At 39.6% G+C, this 21,749-nt stretch overlaps 1 protein-coding gene across 3 annotated transcripts in view; it reads left to right on the forward strand.

The window, feature by feature from the left end:
* Positions 1-13,211, forward strand: part of TENT4B (terminal nucleotidyltransferase 4B) — an 81,691-nt gene extending 68,480 nt beyond the window's left edge. For 2 of the 3 annotated variants that reach the window (XM_025371431.1, XM_025371430.1), the window contains 7 exons: positions 3,093-3,221; positions 3,961-4,174; positions 5,449-5,575; positions 5,683-5,786; positions 5,890-6,077; positions 9,194-9,358; positions 10,499-13,211. In XM_025371431.1, the coding sequence (XP_025227216.1) occupies positions 3,093-3,221; positions 3,961-4,174; positions 5,449-5,575; positions 5,683-5,786; positions 5,890-6,077; positions 9,194-9,358; positions 10,499-10,675 (1,104 nt within the window). In that variant the 3' untranslated portion in view covers positions 10,676-13,211. The remainder of the gene's footprint in view (positions 1-3,092; positions 3,222-3,960; positions 4,175-5,448; positions 5,576-5,682; positions 5,787-5,889; positions 6,078-9,193; positions 9,359-10,498) is intronic. The other variant, XM_025371432.1, reaches the window with a different exon arrangement.
* The last annotated feature ends 8,538 nt before the right edge of the window (positions 13,212-21,749 follow it).

Consider the following 21,749-nt stretch of genomic DNA (forward strand, 5'->3'; position numbering starts at 1 on the left):
GAATTTCTCATTGCCAGTTATTATTTTTTGTGTTGCTTTTTTATGTTCTTTAAAATTATAAGCAAAAGGAGTAGCACATTATACACACATTGTCTCGTACCTTTGTAAAAACTTAATGTTTTGGAGGTTTCTTCCTTATTGACACATAGAGGCTTGCTTTATTCTTTCTGTTGGTTACACAGGCAGTAGTCTTTTGTAAGACTGTGGCTGCTTGATTTAGCAGTTCTTCAGTGTTGTTCCAGTTTTTCTTTTGCTGTTAGAAAAAGGGATTGGCGAATATACTTCCATGCGTGCATTTTGCTTTACACGTGCAAAATGTCTGTAGGAAGAGTCCCAGAAGCAAAATTCTGAGGTCGAAGGGTATATCCAGGTAAAACTGCGTTAGGTATTTCCCTAATTATTTATTCTTTCATATTCTCATTTTCTCTCTCTCCCTCCCCCTTTTCTTCTCCCTCTCCCTATCCCTCTCTCTCTTCCTCTGTCCCTCCCTTTCTCTTTTCTCTCTTTTTCTTTCCCTTCCTCTTCTTTTCTTTTCTTTTCTCCTTTTCTTCCTTCCCCTTTCCCTTTTCCTTCCTTCTTCCTTTTCTTCCTTTCTTTCATTTTTTGACACCGGGTCTCACTCTGGTAACCAGGCTAGAGTGCAGTGATCATGGCTCACTGCAGCCTCAGCCTCTTGGGCTCAAGTGATCCTCCCACCTTAGCATGAGTATCTGGGATCACAAGCGGGCCTACCACACCTGGCTAACTTTTTTTTTTTTTTTTTTTTTAATGGAGTCTCACTCTGTTGCCCAGGCTAGAGTGCAGGGGCGTGATCTTGGCTCACTGCAACCTCCGCCTCCTGGGTTCAAGCGATTTTCCTGCCTCATCCTCCTGAGTAGTTGGGATTACAGGTGCTCACCACCACGCTCAGCTAATTTTTGTATTTTTAGTAGAGATGTAGTTTCATCATGTTGGCCAGGGTGGTCTCAAACCCCGACCTCAGGTGATCCGCCCTCCTCAGCCTCTCCAAGTGCTGGGATTATAGGCGTGAGCCACCAAGCCCGGCCACTTTTTTTTTTTTTTTCAAAGTAGAGATGAGGTCTTGCTATGTGGCCCCCCCCTTTTTTTTTCCTTTTTTTAAAATAGAGATGAGGTCTTGCTATGTTGCCCAGGCTGTTCTTAAACTCCTGGGCTCAAGCAGTCCTCCTTGCTTGACCTCCCAAAATGTTGGGATTACAGGCATGAGCCACCAAACCTGACCCCTTATTGTTCTTTGGAAGGGAACTGTATCTAGACTGACTTAACTACAATGTGTTTTTTTTTTTTTTTTTTTTTTTGAGACAGAGTCTTGCTCTGTCACTCAGGCTGGAGTGCAGTGGTGCGATCTTGGCTCATTGTACCCTCCACCTCCCGAATTCAAATGATTCTTGTGCCTCAGCCTCTAGAATAGCTGGATCTACATACGTGTGCCACCACGCCCAGCTAATTTTTGTATTTTTAGTAGAGATGGGGTTTTTCCATGTTGGCCAGGCTGGTCTCGAACTCCCTACCTCAAGTGATCTGCCCACCTCGGCCTCCCAAAGTGCTGAGATTATAGGCGTGAGCCACCGTGCCCAGCCCACAATGTTTAAAAATACTTACTTCTCCATATATTTGTTCTTTCCTATGCTTGCTTAGTTTGATACAATTTGCAAAAGTATAAGCTTTTTTTTTTTTCTTTTTTATAGAAACCATGCGTGTTCACTGTAGGACATCTAGAAAACAGAGATAAGAGTAAAGAAAAAAATAGAAATCACTGGCCAGGTGCTATGGTTCACACCTGTAATCCCAACACTTTGGGAGGCCCAGGCAGGCAGATCACTTGAGCTCAGGAGTTCAAGACCAGCTCAGGAGTTCAAGACCAGTGGTAAAACCCTGTCTACAAAAATACAAAAATTAGCTGGGTGTCGTAGGCTGAGGTGGGAGGATCACTTGAGCCCAGGAGCTGGAGATTGCAATGAGCCAAGATTGTGCTACTGTACTCCAGCCTGGGTGACAGAGTGAGGGGGAGAAAAATAGAAATAACTAGTAATTTTACCACCCTAAGTAATAATAGCTGTTAAGACTTCTTTGAAGATGTTGTGCCTACTTTGTTTTCCTCAGTGGCCTCAGCCTATGGCATGGCTTACAGAGGGGAGTGAATGAGTATGTGCACAGCAAAAGGTGGACTCATTCTGTACATACTTGTCCGTTCAGGTGTTCTCTAGGATAGCCCTGCCTCATTCCCTGTAAAGCGTGGAAGGGAGGGGTGGTCTGTTTGTAGTCATCAGCCCATGTGTAAGTCAGCAGGCCAGATTCTTGTTTGCCCCAGGACTGTGGCAGAATAATCTAAAGGTCCCTAGTCTACAGTGGCGCGCCACCAAGAAAAGTGATTCTTAAAAATCTCACTGATTTAGTGCTTTAAGATGTTGGTGACTTTGTCCTTGTACTCTTTCTATTATCTGTTTACAAATGAATATTAGAGGGTCATGGTCACAAATGAGCATCATCAGTTATATGCTGTTTGTGTTTCTATCCTATAGCAAGTACTTTTTTTTTTTTTTTTTTTTTTGAGACGGATTCTTGCTCTGTCGCCCAGGCTGGAGTGCAATGGCACGATCTCGCCTCACTACATCCTCTGCCTCCCGGGTTCAAGTGATTCTCCTGCCTCAGCCTCCCAAGTAGCTGGGATTACAGGCTCCTGCCACCACTCCTGGCTGTTTTTTGTATTTTTAGTAGACACAGGGTTTCATCATGTTGGCCAGGCTGGTCTCTGACTCCTGACCTCAGGTAATCTGCCTGCCTTGGTCTCCCAAAGTGCTGGGATTACAGGCATGAGCCACCATGCCCAGCCCTGTAGCAAGTACTTAGATGCTATTATTCCTGTGTACATGTCTTACATTTTAGATATAAGGGGAGAACCATTCATTACCTATAGTTTACTTTTTTTTAATAGCTTACTCTTAGAATGGAAAATTAAGTATGTTGTATATCGCTACCAAATTTTATAATGTAAGGACCAATTTATGCCCCTCTTAATGCTTAGATCTGTTGCTGATACAGGAATTCATTGAAAATACAATTTTCTTTTTCAGAAATATCCTGTATTGCCATACTTGGTTTTAGTATTGAAACAATTCCTATTGCAGAGGGACCTTAATGAAGTATTTACAGGTGGAATTGGTTCTTATAGTCTCTTTTTAATGGCAGTCAGTTTCCTTCAGGTAAGTCATATGGGTATACCATGCTAGTGCACACTAAAAGCAAAAGTGATCAATCAGCTGGGAAACATTTTGGAAAAAATCAAAATCAACCTGTAATTGCATTGCTTTCCTTGATTACTTACGGTTTTTCCCTTTAAACTGGGTACATTTTTATCATTTAGCAAATACATATTTTTAAATTCCTGTGAAAGAATATTTTTGGTTTTAAATCCCATATATTCTAGTATTTTTGAGACTTTTCACTGCAAATTTTAACATGCAGAATGTACGGCCTGGTTTCCATAAGCGTAAATAGTATAAGTGCCAGCAATAAGAATGTCTTCTAAGCAGCTAAATCTTGTAAGTTTAGTTGGAATTGAGATCTGCTATTTGGATGAGCAAATTCGAGTCTTAGTATTGTAAATGGGTATGTTTATGTGGCGCAGGGTTGCCAACTGCCTGAGTCTATTCGTGAGTCAGAACGACTTTGCTGATGTCTTGGGCCAAGCCAGCCCTGGTCGGCAGCCTGGTGCACCTGTAAAATTCAGCCTTACAAACAGTCTCCCACCATTCCCGCACCATGGGACTTTAGTGTTGTGTGTAACAGCAGTATAGGCTGCTGTTATCCCATTATCAATTGACTGCTATGCTAAACCAAAATTATAATAATATTGCTTGTAGAAGTTAGAATATAATTTATTCCCCCTCTCCTTGATAATTTAGCAAAAATCCAATATAATTTCTTCTTTTCTGCTTTTAGTTACATCCCAGGGAAGATGCTTGCATCCCCAATACAAACTATGGTGTTCTCTTAATAGAATTTTTTGAATTATATGGACGACACTTCAATTATTTAAAGACTGGCATCCGGATAAAGGATGGTGGTTCATATGTGGCCAAAGATGAAGTACAGAAAAATATGCTAGATGGCTACAGGCCATCAATGCTTTATATCGAAGATCCTTTACAACCAGGTATTGAAATTAGGTAAATTTTTGGGCATTCAAAGAGAGGGCACTGTCAGTCACCTTATGATACTTTAAATTCTCTTTAGATGAAAAATGAAGGAACAACTTCTAATTGTTATTCTTTTTTCATCAAAATATTTCATGAGCAAACATAGTAAAATAAACAGACACAGACAATAGAAAAACACCTTGGAGACTTCCAGATAAGTAGGGAGTAGAATCTGTTTAACCCTAAAAGCATAGTAGAAAAGGCATTACTTATTTGGATGGATTCATGTTTGGTGGCTGCTTCTCCTTTTTCTTGGGTCCTTATTGCCTTGATTATAACCAGTTGTCAGCAATTAATGAGGCTTTAATGAGATGATTCTGAAGTCCTTAGAGGCAGCAAGCACAGTAATATATCTTTGAATTCATGAGCAGAAGGATGCAAGGAGACAATGTATTTTCTTTTTGAATTTCTCCTTTCCTCTTTGATTTTGCATGTCTCTTTGTGCTTTTTCCAGCTTCGTGTGGGCTTGAAAGTAAGCAGAAAGTAAATTCCTTCCATGCTTTTTTGAAGTTCTGTTTGCTTGCTTGTGTCCTGATTTTTCTGAGCAATATTTTTTCTTGATATAATTGTAAAATATTTAGATTCTGCGTTGTTGGACTTCAGTGGAAGTGCTTTTAGTCATTTGCTTTAATGTGTAAACTTTGAAAATGAGTAAGGAAAGGGAGTGAAAAGATACAGTAGTTGCCTAGGAACCATTTCTGGCTTATTGAGCTGCCTTATAAACATTAATAGTTCTATGTGTTTATTCACTGAGAAAACATTACATTGATTGGGAGCCTGCTGTGTTCAAAAGCATTGGGCCAAAGGACATGAAGACTTTTCAGCAAGATGATCCTTGCTTTTTAGGGGCTCATAATTTAGAGTGATAAATAGATATATAGCTAATATAAACCCAAAAAATATAGAAGTATTTCTAATGTAACTTGGGGTTTCACTCTTAGGAGTGAACAGGGCGCTATTTCTTTTGTTTGCATAACTGTTTATGTATGGAATGGGATAGTTCTTGATGGGCCAGAATACATTTCGACAACTGATACACCATAATGAAGTACCAACTGCATGATGCACATATTCAGAGACTGGGGAGCTTTGGGAACAGCTCACAGCTCAGCTTCCAGGCACAACTCTGGTGGGATAGCTATGGCCCTTGCTCTCCTGGAAGAGGGTCGTCAACATTTAGTGCACATTAAGCACAGTCAAGCTTACTATGTTACCTATATTTCTTTTAAAGGTAATGATGTTGGAAGGAGTTCATATGGGGCCATGCAAGTGAAGCAGGCCTTTGATTATGCCTACGTTGTTTTGAGTCATGCTGTATCACCAATAGCAAAGTACTATCCCAACAATGAAACAGAAAGGTAAAAGTTCATGTGTAACCAGCCCATTGTGTCAAAATTGGTTGTGGCTTCTTATCTTCAAATTAATGTTATTCCCTCCCTCTCTCTTTCTTTTTAAACACGTGCAGCATACTAGGTAGAATAATTAGAGTAACAGATGAAGTTGCCACATACAGAGATTGGATATCAAAGCAGTGGGGCTTGAAGAATAGACCTGAGCCTTCATGCAATGGTAAGATATTTTCCTTGGTCGATTGACTGAGTATTAGAGGCTTTTCTGTGTTGTGTGCGTTTAATGGGAAGAAACGTTTTCCAATCTTTTGCCACTCTTTCAGGAAATGGTGTTACCTTGATAGTAGATACTCAGCAGTTAGATAAATGTAATAATAATCTATCTGAAGAAAATGAAGCCCTTGGAAAATGTAGAAGTAAAACCTCGGAATCTCTTAGTAAACACTCTTCAAACTCTTCATCAGGTCCAGTGTCGTCCTCTTCTGCCACACAGTCCAGCTCTAGCGATGTAGTAAGTATGATAGCCTCAGCTCTTCTGAACTCAGACGCATGCACGTTCTCTTGCTGGGGTTAACGCTGTCTTGAAGGCTAAGGCTACTTCCTTTGCTTACATTTTACTGGGATATTTTAATAACTTCCATGCTTGTACTTTTTCTCAACATTTTGTTATGAAAAATTTCAAACATACAGCAAAAGTGAACAAATTTTAGTGAGCATTCATGTACTCACCAATAGATTCTGCCATTAACCTTTTACTTGCTTATCTCATACCTGTCTATCCATCACTCTATCCATTAATTCATCTTATTCTTTGATCTATTTCAAAGTAGATTACAGACATCAGTTCCCCTAGAGTACTGTAGCTTGTGCATCCTTGTAGCCAGACTCCAATATTTGTTTATTGTTTTTTCCTTTTTTTTTCTTTTGAGACAGGGTCTCCCTCTGTCGCCCAGGCTGGAGTGCAGTGGTATGATCTCAGCTCACTGCAACCTCCGCCTCCCATGTTCAAACGATTCTCCTGTCTCAGCCTCCTGGGTAGCTGGGATTACAGGCGCCTGCTACCACACAGGACTAATTTTTTTGTATTTTTAGTAGAGACGGGGTTTAACCTTGTTGGCCAGGCTGGTCTCAAACTCCTGAACTCAAGTGATCCACCTGCCTCACCCTCCCAAAGTGCTGGGATTACAGGCGTGAGCCACCGTGCCCAGCCTATTTTTTCCTTTTGATATGAAATTGACATATAAGGAAATCTTAATTGTACATTTACTAAATTTTTTTTTTTTAATTTCCCTAATTTTTTTACTTTCATGGTCTAGGTTACTTGCTCATATGTTCACTAAATTTTATCAAATACATACATACACATGTATAGCCCAAAATCCTAATAAGGTACAAATATTACTGTCAACCCAAAGAGCAAGCTCATGATTCTTTCATCAATCCCTAACCCCACCCTCAGAGGGAACCACTGTTACGATTTTTTTTTTTTTTTTTGAGATGGAGTCTCGCTCTGTCGCCGAGGCTGGAGTGCAGTGGTGTGATCTTGGCTCACTGCAGCCTCTGCCTCCCGGGTTCAAGCGATTCTCCTGCCTCAGCCTCCTGAGTAGCTGGGATTACAGGTGCACACCACCGTGCCTGGCTAATTTTTTTTATTTTTAGTAGAGACGGGGTTTCACTATGTTGGTCAGGCTGGTCTTGAACTCCTGATCTCGTGATCCACCCGCCTCAACCTCCTAAGTTGCTGGGATTACAAGCATGAGCCACCCCACCTGGCCTTTAACATTTTTCTTTCTTTCTTTTTTTTTTTTTTTTTTTTTTTTTGAGACGGAGTCTTGCTGTGTCACCCAGGCTGGAATGTAATGGCATGATCTTCGCTCACCACAAGCTCCACCTCCTGGGTTCAAGCGATTCTCCTGCCTCAGCCTCCTGAGTATCTGGGATTACAGGCACGTGCCACCACACCGAGCTAATTTTTTCTATTTTCAGTAGAGATGGGGTTTCACCATGTTGGCCAGGCTGGTCGCGAGCTCCTGACCTTGTGATCTGCCCACCTTGGCCTCCCAAAGTGCTGGGATTACAGGTGTGAGCCCAGCTGTTACGACTTTTTAACACCATAGTTAGTTTTGCCTGTTTCAGAATTTCATATATATGGAACCACATAGAATATACTTTTGTGTAAGGCTTCTTTCACTCAATTTTTTTCAGCTTCCTGGTTGAATTTTGTTTGTTTTTTTGTTTTTTTTGTTTTTTGAGACGGAGTCTCGCTCTGTTGCCCAGGCTGGAGTGCAGTGGCGTGATCTTGGCCCACTGCAAGCTCCACCACCCGGGTTCCCGCCATTCTCCTGTCTCAGCCTCCCGAGTAGCTGGGACTACAGGTGCCTGCCACCGCACCTGGCTAATTTTTTGTATTTTTAGTAGAGACGGGGTTTCACCATGATCTCGATCTCCTGACCTCGTGATCCACCCGCCTAGGCCTCCCAAAGTGCTGGGATTAGAGGTGTGAGCCACTGTGCCCAGCCAAATTTTTTTAAATTGAGGTATAATTAACATAAAATTCAGCATTAAAAATGTACAATTCAGTGGTTTTTAGAACATATTCACAATGTTGTGCAGCCGTCTCCAGTAATTCTAGAACATTTCCATACCCCAAGAAGAAACCCTGCATTTAGTAGTAGTTTCTCCTAATTATTCCTTCCCTCCCTTATCCTCTGGTAATTTCTAATCTACTTTCTCTTTCTACCCTGATAGAAGTTTTTTTCTTCCCCCATCCTGATAGAATTTATGTGTCAATTATAACGTAAGTTACCTTTTAAAATCAAGGTTAATTTGTAGTTTACTGATTTGATATCTAAAGCAGGCTTACCTGTTTGATTTTAACTTTATTAAGTATAGGACATGAAAAGTAATCTAAATATTGTATGTTGTTGATGACCGTGTGTCAATATGGAATCATAAATCCTCCTGTGCAAAATCTCCCCGTGTGCCTTTTTGGTTCCTAGAGCAGTATGCTCTGGAGGACAGAATGCCAAGCTAGATGTCACAGACACAGGGAGATGGAGTCTTGGGAAGTGAGAGACTGCGACTCTGAGATACTGGGTAAAGTGCCAGGGCCAGGGTGGAGACCTGCAGGGAGACGTAGCATTGTCATGGCCCAAGCAGCCCAGAAACAGGTGGGGCTCAGCCCACTGTCGCTGGGAAGTCTGCACCCACCCACACCAGTATGTTTGGTTGGAATGATCACTGATTTGTCATTACAGACAAATGACATCTTGTGTCTGGCTGAAGCCAGGGACTAGGACCTAGGTTCCTCACTCTTTACCATACTCTTTCATTTTCTATAAATAAAAAACCAAATAAACTCAGACCTCTGTGAGTTCCTTCAAGGTAAGATGTGGGCAGTGGATTTAACAATGAACAGAAGCTCTCTGATAAAATCAGTCACTTTAAATGTTTAGAGGAAAATTTAAACAAACAATTAATTTTGTAAATTCCTCAGTGTGCTTCTTTTAACTCCCAAATGTTTAAATTTAGTCTAGAGAGTACTTTAACCAAAATTGTTTTTCTTTCTGAATATTGAGTATCTAAATTACTAATATGTCACATTATAACTCATGTGACTTGTGTTAGGATTCCGATGCAACACCATGCAAAACCCCGAAACAGCTGCTTTGCCGTCCGTCCACTGGGAACCGAGTAGGGTCGCAAGATGTATCCCTGGAGTCCTCTCAGGCAGTTGGCAAAATGCAAAGCACCCAAACCACTAACACATCCAACAGCACCAACAAATCTCAGGTATGTGGAACGTGGGTTTTTAATTGTTAGTGTTTGATACAAAATATTTAGAGTTTCCTACATGTGAATAATATGCAGCATGGGTTTGAAGAAAACGCTAGATTGAAGAACAAACTTACTTTATTCTAAGAGATTCTAACACATGACAGTGGTTCTAGGAACAGGATGTCCTAAGGATCTTTGTGAGACACCATTGTAACATAAACCTCTTCAGAAATCTATTGACTGGTCCTTATAAGATGTTCCAGCCAAACTACCATATAAAAAATGTTTCAATTGTACATGAAATAAGCTGGCATGAAGGTTTTGTGAGGCCTCATGGCAGTGTGCATGTGTGGGAATAATGTATCCTTTTCTAATATTTTAATGTTCAATACCTTGTTGCCCGTGTTGAAATGATCAGCTGGCTGTCAGGCATGGTCAGTTGATTAACATTAGCCTGGACTTAAAAGGCCACAGAGATACTCTAGTTTAAGTTTTTTTGTTGCCTAGAATTGTCATTAACTGAGTAATGACTCAGAGTGAGGGGAGGAAGCCACTGATATGGGGCTCTGGCCTGAGGCTGGGTCACTCCTAACTATAACTGGGAACCTGGGAAGAGGCCTTTTGGCTGTTACCTTGTGTCTGATTTGACTCACTGAGTTCATTTTACCTCCGTGGCTTTTAGCCATGTATGCCAGACACAGACTCATCGCAAAATACCAGTTCAAGTGACAGGGTTGACAGAAGGGACTGGGGTCATGAGAAAGCCACAGGCCATGAATAGCAGGAAGGGAGCGGCCACCTGTGCTGACCCCAACCTACCCGTGTGCCTGTCATGTCCAAGAGCCTCTTCCTGCTATGTGACTTATGATGTGGTATTTGGGTTGGTAGGTTTCTTAAGAAAACCTTTACATCCCACACACACTGTTAAGAAGGTAAGCGAGTGGTCTATGCTTTTCAATATTTCCATTAAAATAAAGTAAGGGTTTCAGAACTAAAAAGAGTTAACCCCTGTAACAGCTTTTTCTGCCCACTAGATAAGTCAGTGGTCAGTAAGGTAACTCTCTAGCCAGCATATTCCTAGTTTTGAAAGCTGCCCCCAATCCAGATGCTTTTCTGCAATACTGATGTCTTTGTGGTCGTTTTCTGTTTCTGCAGCATGGATCAGCAAGGCTCTTTCGTTCTTCCAGCAAAGGCTTCCAAGGTACAACTCAAACAAGCCATGGTTCCTTGATGACAAACAAACAACATCAAGGCAAATCCAATAATCAGTATTACCATGGCAAAAAGAGGAAACACAAGAGGGACGCGCCCCTCTCAGACCTCTGTAGATAGTCGGCGCTGCGCGGTGGACTGTCTTCTCTGTGCAATGATCTCATGCTCAGGACAGTTGCGCAGGGACTCCTGGGAGACATTCAGGAGCCTCACACTGTTCAGACGTTGATTTAGCAACTGCGTTTTTTCCCAGCTCGCCACAGAATGGATCATGAAGACTGACAACTGCAAAAAAAAAAAAAAAAAAAAAAAAAAAAGCAAGCATAAAAGGGGGAAAAAAAGGCTGCTTATTTGATAAGTCATATGCTACAACAGGGTCATTTTAAGATTTAAAGCTTGAATGTAAAATAAATATATTTCTCATTGGCTTTATGCAGAGTTATAGGGAATAGTATTCAGTGTTGGTAGGGTGATAGAAACAATATCAGAGGATGGGGTGGGGAAGGAAAACAAAGGTATCTGATAGGAAGTCCAGATTCCAAAGGGGAAAGTGATCTGTGCATGTTTTTTTTTTTTTTTTAATATTTTTGCATATATTTACCATTTTATTGTGTGTATGTATAGAAGACCATATAGGAAATTGATATTTGTAATAGTGGATTTGTTAATAATACTTTTTACATAACATTACTGTTTAAATTGTAAACAGATTTTTTCTCAGGATTAGTTTGAAAAATAATCTAAATTGTCATCTTAACATCCATATATAGGGAAGTGATTAGTTCTATTACTCAATTTGTTTTTCTCAGCATTGAAATGACTTAATAGAACCCTTGTGTCCTGCTGCAAAAATTTCTCCTCTCTAAAGAAAAGGTTTATGGTGGCAAATGATGTTTATTTTATTTTGTAAAAAAAAAAAAAAAAAAAAAAAAAAAAAATACTATGTACTTTGTGTAAACACTGAAAAATCTCTGGTCATCTCTGAGAATTAACTTGCAACTGTTTTCTATAGTGCTGTCGTCTTGGGCAATGGGCAATTACATGACTTTGTGTTTGCTGCCTTTGCAGTCTTTTTTTTTCCCCCCCATTTCTTCCTAATAGGAAAAAAAAAACCCAAAAAAAACAAAACAAAACAAAAAACGGCCACCCATGTCTGGTCTCATTCCTGTTGCAGTGAAACTTCGAGTTCCACAGACTTTGCATGCTGGCTTCTCTAACCCTGTGTGCTGCGTGTGCCTGTTTCTCATCTCTTATTCTTTTTAAAATTCATGCTTAACTACTGTGGGAGAATAACTGTAAACAGCTTTAATTAAATCATACTTATAAAAAACTATTTTCTTATATTCCACTTTATGCTTTTGGTATTGTTGATCTTTCCAAATTAAATGGTCTTTGATAATGGATCTATTTTGTATTGCCTTATTAAGACCAAATACTTCTTGTCATCCCATTCTTTATCCTCTTCTTTCATGGAATTGTTATCATTAATTAAAACTTTTTTAAGCATTGGCTTGTTTCAATCATACTGTAAATTTTGGTTGTAGTCAGCTTTGAGTGCAATGAGATGTATAATTCTGTTATCATTACCTGTTGAGTTTGAAACTCAGTTGGGAATATTTAATATAATAGAATGTAAGTGACATTTCTGAAAATGCTTTCTTTCAGGGTGAAAGCTCTTATGTTTAGCATCAGTGTGTATGGCTCTGTTAAATACAGCCATTTCTGAGACAAGATTCTTTTATATATATATACATATAAAGTACTATTGGCTTTTAGGAGTTTCTTTTATATACATTTATGAAATACTGAAGACCAATCAGACCATTAATGGACACTTAGTGTAACTTTTTATAAAGAAAATAATGCTAAAGTAAGACCAAAACTGATGTCATCACTGAAATTAACAATTTTCAATATGTTCATATTTTAATTCACAATGGAAAAATGTGTTCCGAAACTGGAAACTCATAGTACTCGTGTAAACTGTGGAAGATTTTAAATGTGATGTTATTTTGACAATGTTTTAAATTTTTGAGTCACATTCTGATCAGAATTTTTATCGAGATGTTGAGCTTTTGTTTTTGAAACTAGTTTGTCATAACATTGTGCATAATCACAGTATTTATTTTCTAGGACAATTGTGAATGTGTAGACTTATGTTTACTGCTAAGGGAACAATTATTTATAAAATAATATTAAATCCAGTATTAGCTGCCTATTTCAGACACTTAATACTTGCAGAGATCTATGTTACATTTACCACACTGAAGTTTTTTTTTGTTTGTTTTTTGTTTGTTTGTTTTTAAAGAATCACCCTCATTGTTGAAAGTAAATGTACTCTTAGGGTGCGAATATTAGTGTTCCAATAAGCATGTGATTATATTAAGGTGGTGGTAGCGGGAAGATAATCTTGATTCCATTGGGAATCTTAGGTTTTCGTAAATTTATTGGGAAAATAGTTTTTCCTGTACTGCTGAAGTTTCTTTTTGGTAAACAGTATCTTTCTAAAAGAAAAAAGCATGAAGGAGAAATTGAGGTGTGTATACATTTCCTCAAATGACCAGCATTGTATTCGTGAATACTGTGTATCTTGCAGTGAACAGTGTGGAAGCTGTTCATTTTTCAATCTGAAGTAAAATACTTTCAATAACTTTTAGTTTGCCTGCTCATTTGTTTTATACATTTCATCTCTCTATTTGACTCCTATCTTACTTCTTTTTTGAGTTTTAATACTTTCTATAAAGATTTTGTGAATATATCAGAAATGTGTCATTTATATATTATAGTCCATTCATATCCATGAATCATAACCTTCCTTTGCTAATACTTGTAGAATGGGATTTTACAAATTCTGCCTCACTCTGGTGACATTTCTCTGGCAGTCATGTATGTGTACCTGGCCATTAGAAATATTAATATTTAAATACTGTTTTTTAGAGGTGCTGATGGGTTGGTGAGGTGTCAGCACAAAATCTTATGAGTTATGTTTTGATGATAAAAGTATATCCATTTTTTCCCTCCAGCTTTAAGGTGACTGTGAAAGTGCCTGGTTTTGAACGTCTTTGTTTGGTTTGGAGATGTTGCACTCAGTTTTCAAATCTAGCTTGGATCTGTAGGACCTATGTTTTTTATAAGTAATTGCCCTCCAGTCTTCAACAGTTGATTCTGTTATATTTTTGGCCTGTTTTGAGTGTACTTTACCTTTACTTGCATTTTGAGCCTTATTAATATTTAGCCTATTTGATTTGGCTCCAGTATTCCTAGATGAAATCTGCACAGGGCAAAACATGGGCAATAGGGTGAGCATTTTTAATTGTCTTTTTCCACTGGAACCTTATATATCTCCATGTGTTTTCTGCTCATTCCCTCCCCCATGAAATGGTAAGTGTACTTGTGTTTGCCTGAACCTATGGACTAGTGTTTGGGGTTTCTGGAAACACTAGAGGGTCAGAAAAGAGTAATAGCCACGTGAAGTGCAGGATTCTCTTGCTGTGACGTGTTCGTTGCAAAGCCCTCTCCAGCGACTGGGAGGTGTAGTTGCTAAGGTTGATCTGTTAGAAATCACCATTATGAGGTATTAGTGGTAAATGTTGCTGATATTTTTATTGGTCATGACCACATCTCAGTTTTACTTTAATATTGATCTATAGTTTGATCAGTTCCTTGAATTCTAACATGTTGATTTCTCAATGTTTCTGTCACTAACCAAGAATGTTTCTAGACAGTTGGTTGCTTCACAGTCAAAATTAAATGGTAAACTATCAAAAAGACATTCCCAATTTTGCTGTGATAAATATTGAAACATTAAAATCAATGAACAGAAGAATTTATTCTTACCCATCTATTCTTCTTCTCCTAGTTCATTACACTTTTTCAGTTACTGGAAAGGCACATTCTCTAAGTATTTGGTGAGCAAAATATTCTATAAATGCCTCTAACAAACCTAATTGAATATAAAAGTTACATTTAGTAGTTACTGTTGATAGTAATTTTCATCAGGGTCATAGTTCATCTAGTAAAATATTTAGAGAATGACGTTAACATTCCAGCATTAAAGTGGTAACAAAGATTTGTATGTGAAATTCCTTGAAAGAGTTCATCTTGCCTTGGTTTCTGACCCTCAAGACTAGCTACCTGCCATCTTGTCAGAACATTTGTGGGTAGAATAAGTGTTAAAGATCAAATTTTAATGTGCTCCTTGATATTTAACATAGCTAAGAAACAAGCCAGATTTTACTGCAGAAGTTATTTACATGATTTGAAAACTCGACCTAACTGGAAGCCTTTTTCTCAGTCATCTTGTTCTGAGCCATCTTGACTTCACACCATTAGCAACTTTTCTTTTTTTTTGGTCAAAGATAATGAGCTAAATATATGTAGATATTGAATGTTGACAAAATTATTAACCAGAAAAATTGCTTATAAAGTCTGCTGATCTATTTGATATCTAGAATTAAATATTTGAGGACAGTTTTTAGTAAACTGCTAATGTTTATTTTACTGTCTCTCAGGTTTTTGGTTTTTTAAAAAAAATATGTTTGGCCTTTATATTTTCTATTTAAGTGTGTACTTTATTGAGTTTAACCTTGTCCGTAGCCTAGTAGCCTGAAAGAAAAGGAGGCGGAACCAGAGAGATGGATGTAGTGCATTCCTTTTGGTTATTATAAATTTGTGGTAGCTCCTGGATTTACTGAGAGATATTTTAGCTATGTCAATAAGAACAGCTAATGATGTGGAAATCAGGTGTTCTCTTGTGTATTTCAGTGAACGTTTTTATTAGTATTTGCATATCATCTCTAGTTCTACGTTTTAACTTAACGTCCTTGTGGCTTCACCACTGAGGTACCTTTCACTACACCAGCTTCTGTGTGGCCTGGTAACATGGAAGGTCTCTCCTAAGGACAGTCTGGACATATTTTGGGGGAATGTTATTTATCTTAAAGATGCCTAGAAACAACGCATATAGTACCAGTGAGAAAGTATGAAGTAAACAAGTTGCTCAGGCTGGGCATGGTGGCTCATGCCTGTAATCCCAGCACTTTGGGAGGCTGCAGTGGGAGGATTGCTTGAGGCCCGGAGTTCAAGACCTTTGTCTCTTAAAAAAAAACAAACAAAAACCTGAATGGTGAGGTGGGGTAGAATTGGGTAGGGGAGGGAAAGGGGGACTTGGAAAAGCATTCCCCAAAGCCAGTGACTTGGTGAGGTTCAGTACTTGCCTCTTAGAAGTTAGCCCATGCCTTTCAAAGAGAGTGAAATGATGGGTTATCAGCCACATTCTTGGAGTTAATATGTTTCTTCATCTTTCAATTTGGGTTATGTGCTATTCATAGCTCTTCCCTAAGACCATTTCATTATTACCTCTTATATTTAGTTGCAATTTATCATAATATGTTGTTTTTGTCCCTAAACTTAATCTCCTAATTTTAAGATCCTCTCTGATTTTTGCATATTGAAACTTGCAGAAGTCACTTCTAAAAAGTCTTTTGAAAGTCTTGCAATCCTAAAATAAATCAAGCTTGTTTGTTAGAAGTGTCATGAGTCTCCAGTCTTTACTACTAAAAAGCAGCCCTGCCTTAACGCACATTGTTATGGGTGACAAGTGACGGACAACAAGTGTAGTTTCTGGATATAAAGAGTGAAGGACTATTGGGTTACATTTTTAGTGGAATATACATAGATATGTATATTTAGAAACTTTGGTGAAGCCAGTATTTGTTTTTAATAACCTTTTCATTTATTTCCTTCTTTGATTAGCATTGTCTTCTGTGTTAAGAAATGTGGACTCCTGTGAGGTGCTGGAGGTTTGAATCATCTTGAAAACTTTCCAGTCTTGTGTAGTTACCACTGCAGAGACACTAAGGAATTTACCAGAAAAAGATATTTGATACAAATGATTTAAGAAATCTCAACATTTCCTGAGGCCATATCACTGGGCAACCAGTGATGAAAACTATGAATGAATTGCACACCTGGAAGATTTTTTAAGCTAACGACAGTTTCTTCAAAGATGTCAATTATTTGCCTTGGAAATTTTATAAATTGCATTTCTATGCACATCTGCCCCTAGTGCTTACCACTTGGTTTATTATTCATAATCTGCAATTCAATAAAGGCTTTGTGCTTTCATTTATCTTCAAAACCTCTGGTATGAGCCCTTATGTAAAACCTGAATGACTACTTTTTCTAAAATTTAAAGACAGCTCTGTTTAGGCAGGTTTTCTTGTGCACATACGACATTTCTGTGGCTAGTTCTGTAAGCTGGTTCTCATCCTTTTTAATACTAGTACTGGGAGATGCTTGAGGATGTTGTTTTCATCCTAGTCTGTCCTAGACAATGATAACCGTTTGACTCCCCCCCGCCCCAACAGCCACGGAAGATTATGGAAACTGATCTCATAGAATTTGGTTATTCACAAATGCCAGCCCAGTTTCACCCTCTACTTTAATGCAGGGGGTTATGCTTGCTATACTAAGCAAATGAAATGCATTACCATAGGTTGGGCAGAGTAACAAGTAACAGATAATTACAACAGAATAATGAAAACAGTTCTCCAGAGAAGTGAGAGAGGCAGGGTTAGTAACCAAAGTGCAGCCTAAGGCATGTCTCTGAATTTTCCCTCAGCAGGGTAGGATTTGGTTTGGACTGGTCTGTCTGCCTGGGAGCTAGCCAAGCGGTGACCAAAAAAAAATCTCGGATAGTTTCCCGTAAGATAATCCCAAACTGGTTTAGAGTGAAGGTGCTCAGCAGCATGTAGACAACTGGCGGGTGAAACCAGACTGCCCACTCCAGCGCAATGTCTTTTTTTCCCCCCCACCTTTTTTTTTTCTTCAGACAGGGTCTCACTCTGTCACCTAGGCTGGTGCAGTGGTGCCATTCCAGCTTACCGTAGCCTCGACCTCCTGGGCTCAAATGATCTGCCCACCTTGGCCTCCCAAAGTGCTGGGACTACAGGTGTGAGCCACCACACCTGGCCGATTTCTGCTGCTTAAACCTCTGCTGGAAGTGCTCTCTTTAAAAAGGCAAAAAAAGCAAAATCCTCCTAAATATTATCCCAAAAGTTTCTCAAATATAATAGTAGAGAATGAATATCCATGACAATTTTGTCCATCTACCTAGACACAGTGAATTATTTCACAAGTAACATATGAATGTATTTTCTATTGTGAAGAAATGTAAACATTTAAGTAAAAGGATCTAGCTGCACTTCAGTCCCTAATCCCACTCATCTCCCCAAACCCATCCATCTTAGTATTATGGGACATAGCCTAGATTTTTTTTTCTGTGCATTTATACACATGAACAAGTATAATTTCAGGGGGTCTTTCATCCTTTAACACAAATGGGATCGTATTGTAGTTTTCTGCAATTCCCCTACCATATAAAGATGTGTTTCCAGGTCAGTACACATAGAGATATATTTCATTCCTTTTTATTATGCTGACTTTTGCTTGCAAGTTGCTTTGGCAAATTAATGTGTCAGACACATCAAGGCTAACAAATTAATAGAAACATCCAGTATTTTTCAGCTTCCTTTTTGTTTTTAGAGAGAGGGTCTTGCTCTGTTGCCCAGGCTTACTGCATCAGCTTACCTTAAATAGGGATTTTCTAAAGTACTGCTATTTGATGACAATTTTCTTCTGAACCCATTTTACTAAGGAAAAAATCTTTCCCACAGTTTTACATTTAAATTTTTTTTTTTTGGCCAGGCACGGTGGCTTATGCCTGTAATCCCGCACTTTGGGAGGCCAAAGTGGGAGGATCACTTGAGGCCAGGAGTTCAAGACCAGCCTAGGCAACATGGTGAAAACCCATCTCTACTAAAAAATACAAAAATTAGCTGGACGTGGTGGCATGCACCCATAGTCCCAGCTACTCTGGAGGCTGAGGCAGGACATTCGCTTGAACCTGGGAGTCAGAGGTTGCACTGAGCTGAGATTACACCACTGCACTCCAGCCTGGGCAACAAGAGACTCTTTGAGACAGAGATTCTGTCCCCCACCCCCCAGAAAAAAAAAAGAAAAAGAAAATTGAAGAGATGGGGTGGGGGTGAGGTCTCACCATGTTGCCCGGGAACTCCTGGCCTCAAGTGATCTGCTCATCTTGGCCTCCCAAATTGCTGGGATTACAGGCATGAGTCACCACACCTGGCCGGTTTGACATTCTTTTAAGTTGAATTTTCATGACTTGCTTTGAAAACTGTTTCATTTGATATTTTTGCTGGGTTTAAATGTTATAAATATAACATGGTCATCTGAAACAGTGCTTTGCTACTTTTTCTATACTTTATTTCCACTTTTCAGAATATGTCACCCTTGGCAAAACTGATGAAACAGTTACATTGGTAATTCTCCACCACCTACCCCTTAAAAATCTTTTAATTTCAAGGTCCTCCAATAACTGCAGCAGCAACAATTAAAACTCCCACTGAAAATAAGTGATCTGTCTTAGCCAGGCGCGGTGGCGTACGCATGTAGTCCCAGCTACTCAGAAGACAGGCTGGAGGACCGCTTAAGCCCGGAAGTTTGAGGCTGCAGTGAGCTACGTTGGTGCCACTGCACTCAGGCCTGGGTGACAGAGTGAAACCCTGTCTCTAAAAGAAAAAAAAATAAGTTATCAAAAAAAAGTAGAGTGGAATTAATTTTATGATGAGTAGAGGGAGGGAACTCAGGTGAGACAAAGAATCCAGTTTTGGGGGACAGAAAAGGAAGAGTACTGCCTCAGATTTTGTTGGGAAAATCTACAGGAAAATATGTTGGAAAAGAGAGGAGGATAAAATGTAGCTGTGAAACTGATCTCCCTAAGCCAGAGCAGTGCAATGATAGGTTTTTAAGGAGATATTTTCCTTGAAATCACTTTCTTAGGCTCTCATTATGTGACTGTAGAATTTCTGCTGTAATTGGCTGGGTGTGGTGGCTCATGCCTGTAATCCCAGCACTTTGAGAGACTGAGGTGGGTGGATCACTTGAGATCAAGAGTTCGAGACCAGCCTGGCCAACATGGTGAAACCATGTCTCTACTAAAAATGCAAAAATTAGCTGGATGTGGTGGCACAGGCCTGTAATCCCAGCTATTCGGGAGACTGAGGCAGGAGAATCGCTTGAACCCGGGAGGCTGAGGTGGCAGTGAGCCGAGTTTGCACCACTGTACTCCAGCCTGAGCGACAAAGACTCTGTCTCAAAAAAATAAAAAAATAAAATAAAAAAGCTGCTGTAATTTCTACTCTTTGGAAAAGTATTTTTTCGGGGGTGGGGGACTCCCTGTGTTGCCCAGGCTGGCCTCGAACTGCTGGGCTTAAGTGTTCCTCCTGCCTCGGCCTCCTAAAGTATCTGGGACAACAGGCATGTGCCACCACACTCAGCTCAGTAAGTGCATTATGAGATGTTCTATGTTTACCAGTTTAGCTTAGGAATGCAATCTTTAACTTTGAAGTTGGAAGAATTTCATCTTTCAGCCTTTCAAGTAAAATGCTTTATATTTCTTGCTTGTCTAAAGAAACCACGTTAAACCCAAACTAAAAATCTAATAATTAATTTGAGAAGTAGTATAAATCTGTGTGTGTGTGTTGCAGAGGACGTTTTTCCTTGTATTGTAAATTGACAATATATAATTATGTATGTGTGTGCAAGTGCATGTGTGTGTTAAAGCAAGTAACTACTATTTGAAAACATGAGAGTAAAATTTTGTTGAAGAGGAACCATCCAATGCACAGCTGAGACTAGAGGTAAAAATGCCTTAATGTTTAATGTTAACATTAAAAGGAAAGGAAAGGAGAGAGTTATTAAAAGTATCAAGTGGCCTATTTAAATGGTGTATCGATTTTCAAAAGAGTTGTTGCTCAATTTAGATTGTAATCAGTCAGGTGGCTTCGGGAATGTGGCTTTACACAGCACCCCTCAAAATAGTCACAAGGTGGGTTACGCCACACATCTTCATTTTTAAGAATCCAATGTTTTTTTAAAAAATTGTGCTTTCATGTGTCAGGCATCAGTGCCTAAGATGTCTCTGTGGGGAGATGTGAGGTTAGCAGGCGGCACAGGGAAGCCTGTTGAGACAGGTGCTTAAGCAACACGGCAGGGCACAGGGAGGGCTGCAGAGGCGCTGGGGAGGTGGGCTGGGCCCTGCCAAGACAGGTGAAAGCAGGTGGATAGGACTAGGGCACCCGTTTCATCATAGTTTAAAGACAAATAGTGTTTTATTTTATTTTAATTTTTAAATAATTGAGTCTGGCTGTGTTGCCCAGGCTGCAGTTCAGTGACTATTCACAGGGGCTATCATAGCCCACTACAGTCTAGAGATCCTGGGCTCAAGCCATCCTCCCACCTCAGTCTCCCGAGCAGCTGGGACTATGAGCACTTTGTCCTCTGTCCCTCCCTCTACTTTCCCCATCTTCTAAGGCAGCTATTTCCAACTTTTGGTGGTTTTCTGAGGTGCTGGGTTTACCTCCATGTCTCTAAACAATAGGCCTCTATTGCCACTTCTTGACACTTGATTCTTAGTTCTTGAAATTGTGTTGACTTCCTACCACCCCTGAACTACTTCTGTGCCCTAGCCTCCCAATAGAGTTAAATTGATTTTTATTTAGCCCAATATTCAGTGTTCACATTATAGTGACTGTGTAAGGGCTGTTCTTATCAACTGAGCTGTATAATATTTCTTTATTTTTATCTTTTTAAATTATTTTTTTTTTTTTGAGGCAGGGTCTTGCTCTGTTGCCCAGGCTAGAATACAGTGGCGCAATCAGGGCTCACTGCAACCTTGACCTCCTGGGCCCAAGTGATCCTCCTTGCCTCATTGTCTGATTTTTTTTTTTTTTTTTTGCTGGGGGACAGAATCTTGCTCTGTCACCCAGGCTGGTGTGCAGCAGCATGATCTCAGCTCACTGCAACCTCCACCTCCTGGGTTTAAGCAATTCTCCTGCCTAAGCCTCCTGAGTAGCTGGGATTACAGGCTTGTACCACCACGCCCAGCTAATTTTTATATTTTTAGTAGAGATGGAGTTTCACTATATTGGCCAGGTTGGCCTCAAACTCCTGGCCTCAAGTGATCCAACCGCCTTGGCCTCCCAAAGTGCGGGGATTACAGGTGTGAGCCACTGTGCCCGACCCGAGCTGTGTAATATTTCTTTTTCCACACAAGTTCTTTTTGTTTTTCCCAGAGTTTTTGTTTTCCATGTTGTTTACTAATTCACCCTAA

This window comes from Theropithecus gelada, chromosome 20 (assembly GCF_003255815.1).
Source record: "Theropithecus gelada isolate Dixy chromosome 20, Tgel_1.0, whole genome shotgun sequence".
Classification (NCBI taxonomy): domain Eukaryota; kingdom Metazoa; phylum Chordata; class Mammalia; order Primates; family Cercopithecidae; genus Theropithecus; species Theropithecus gelada.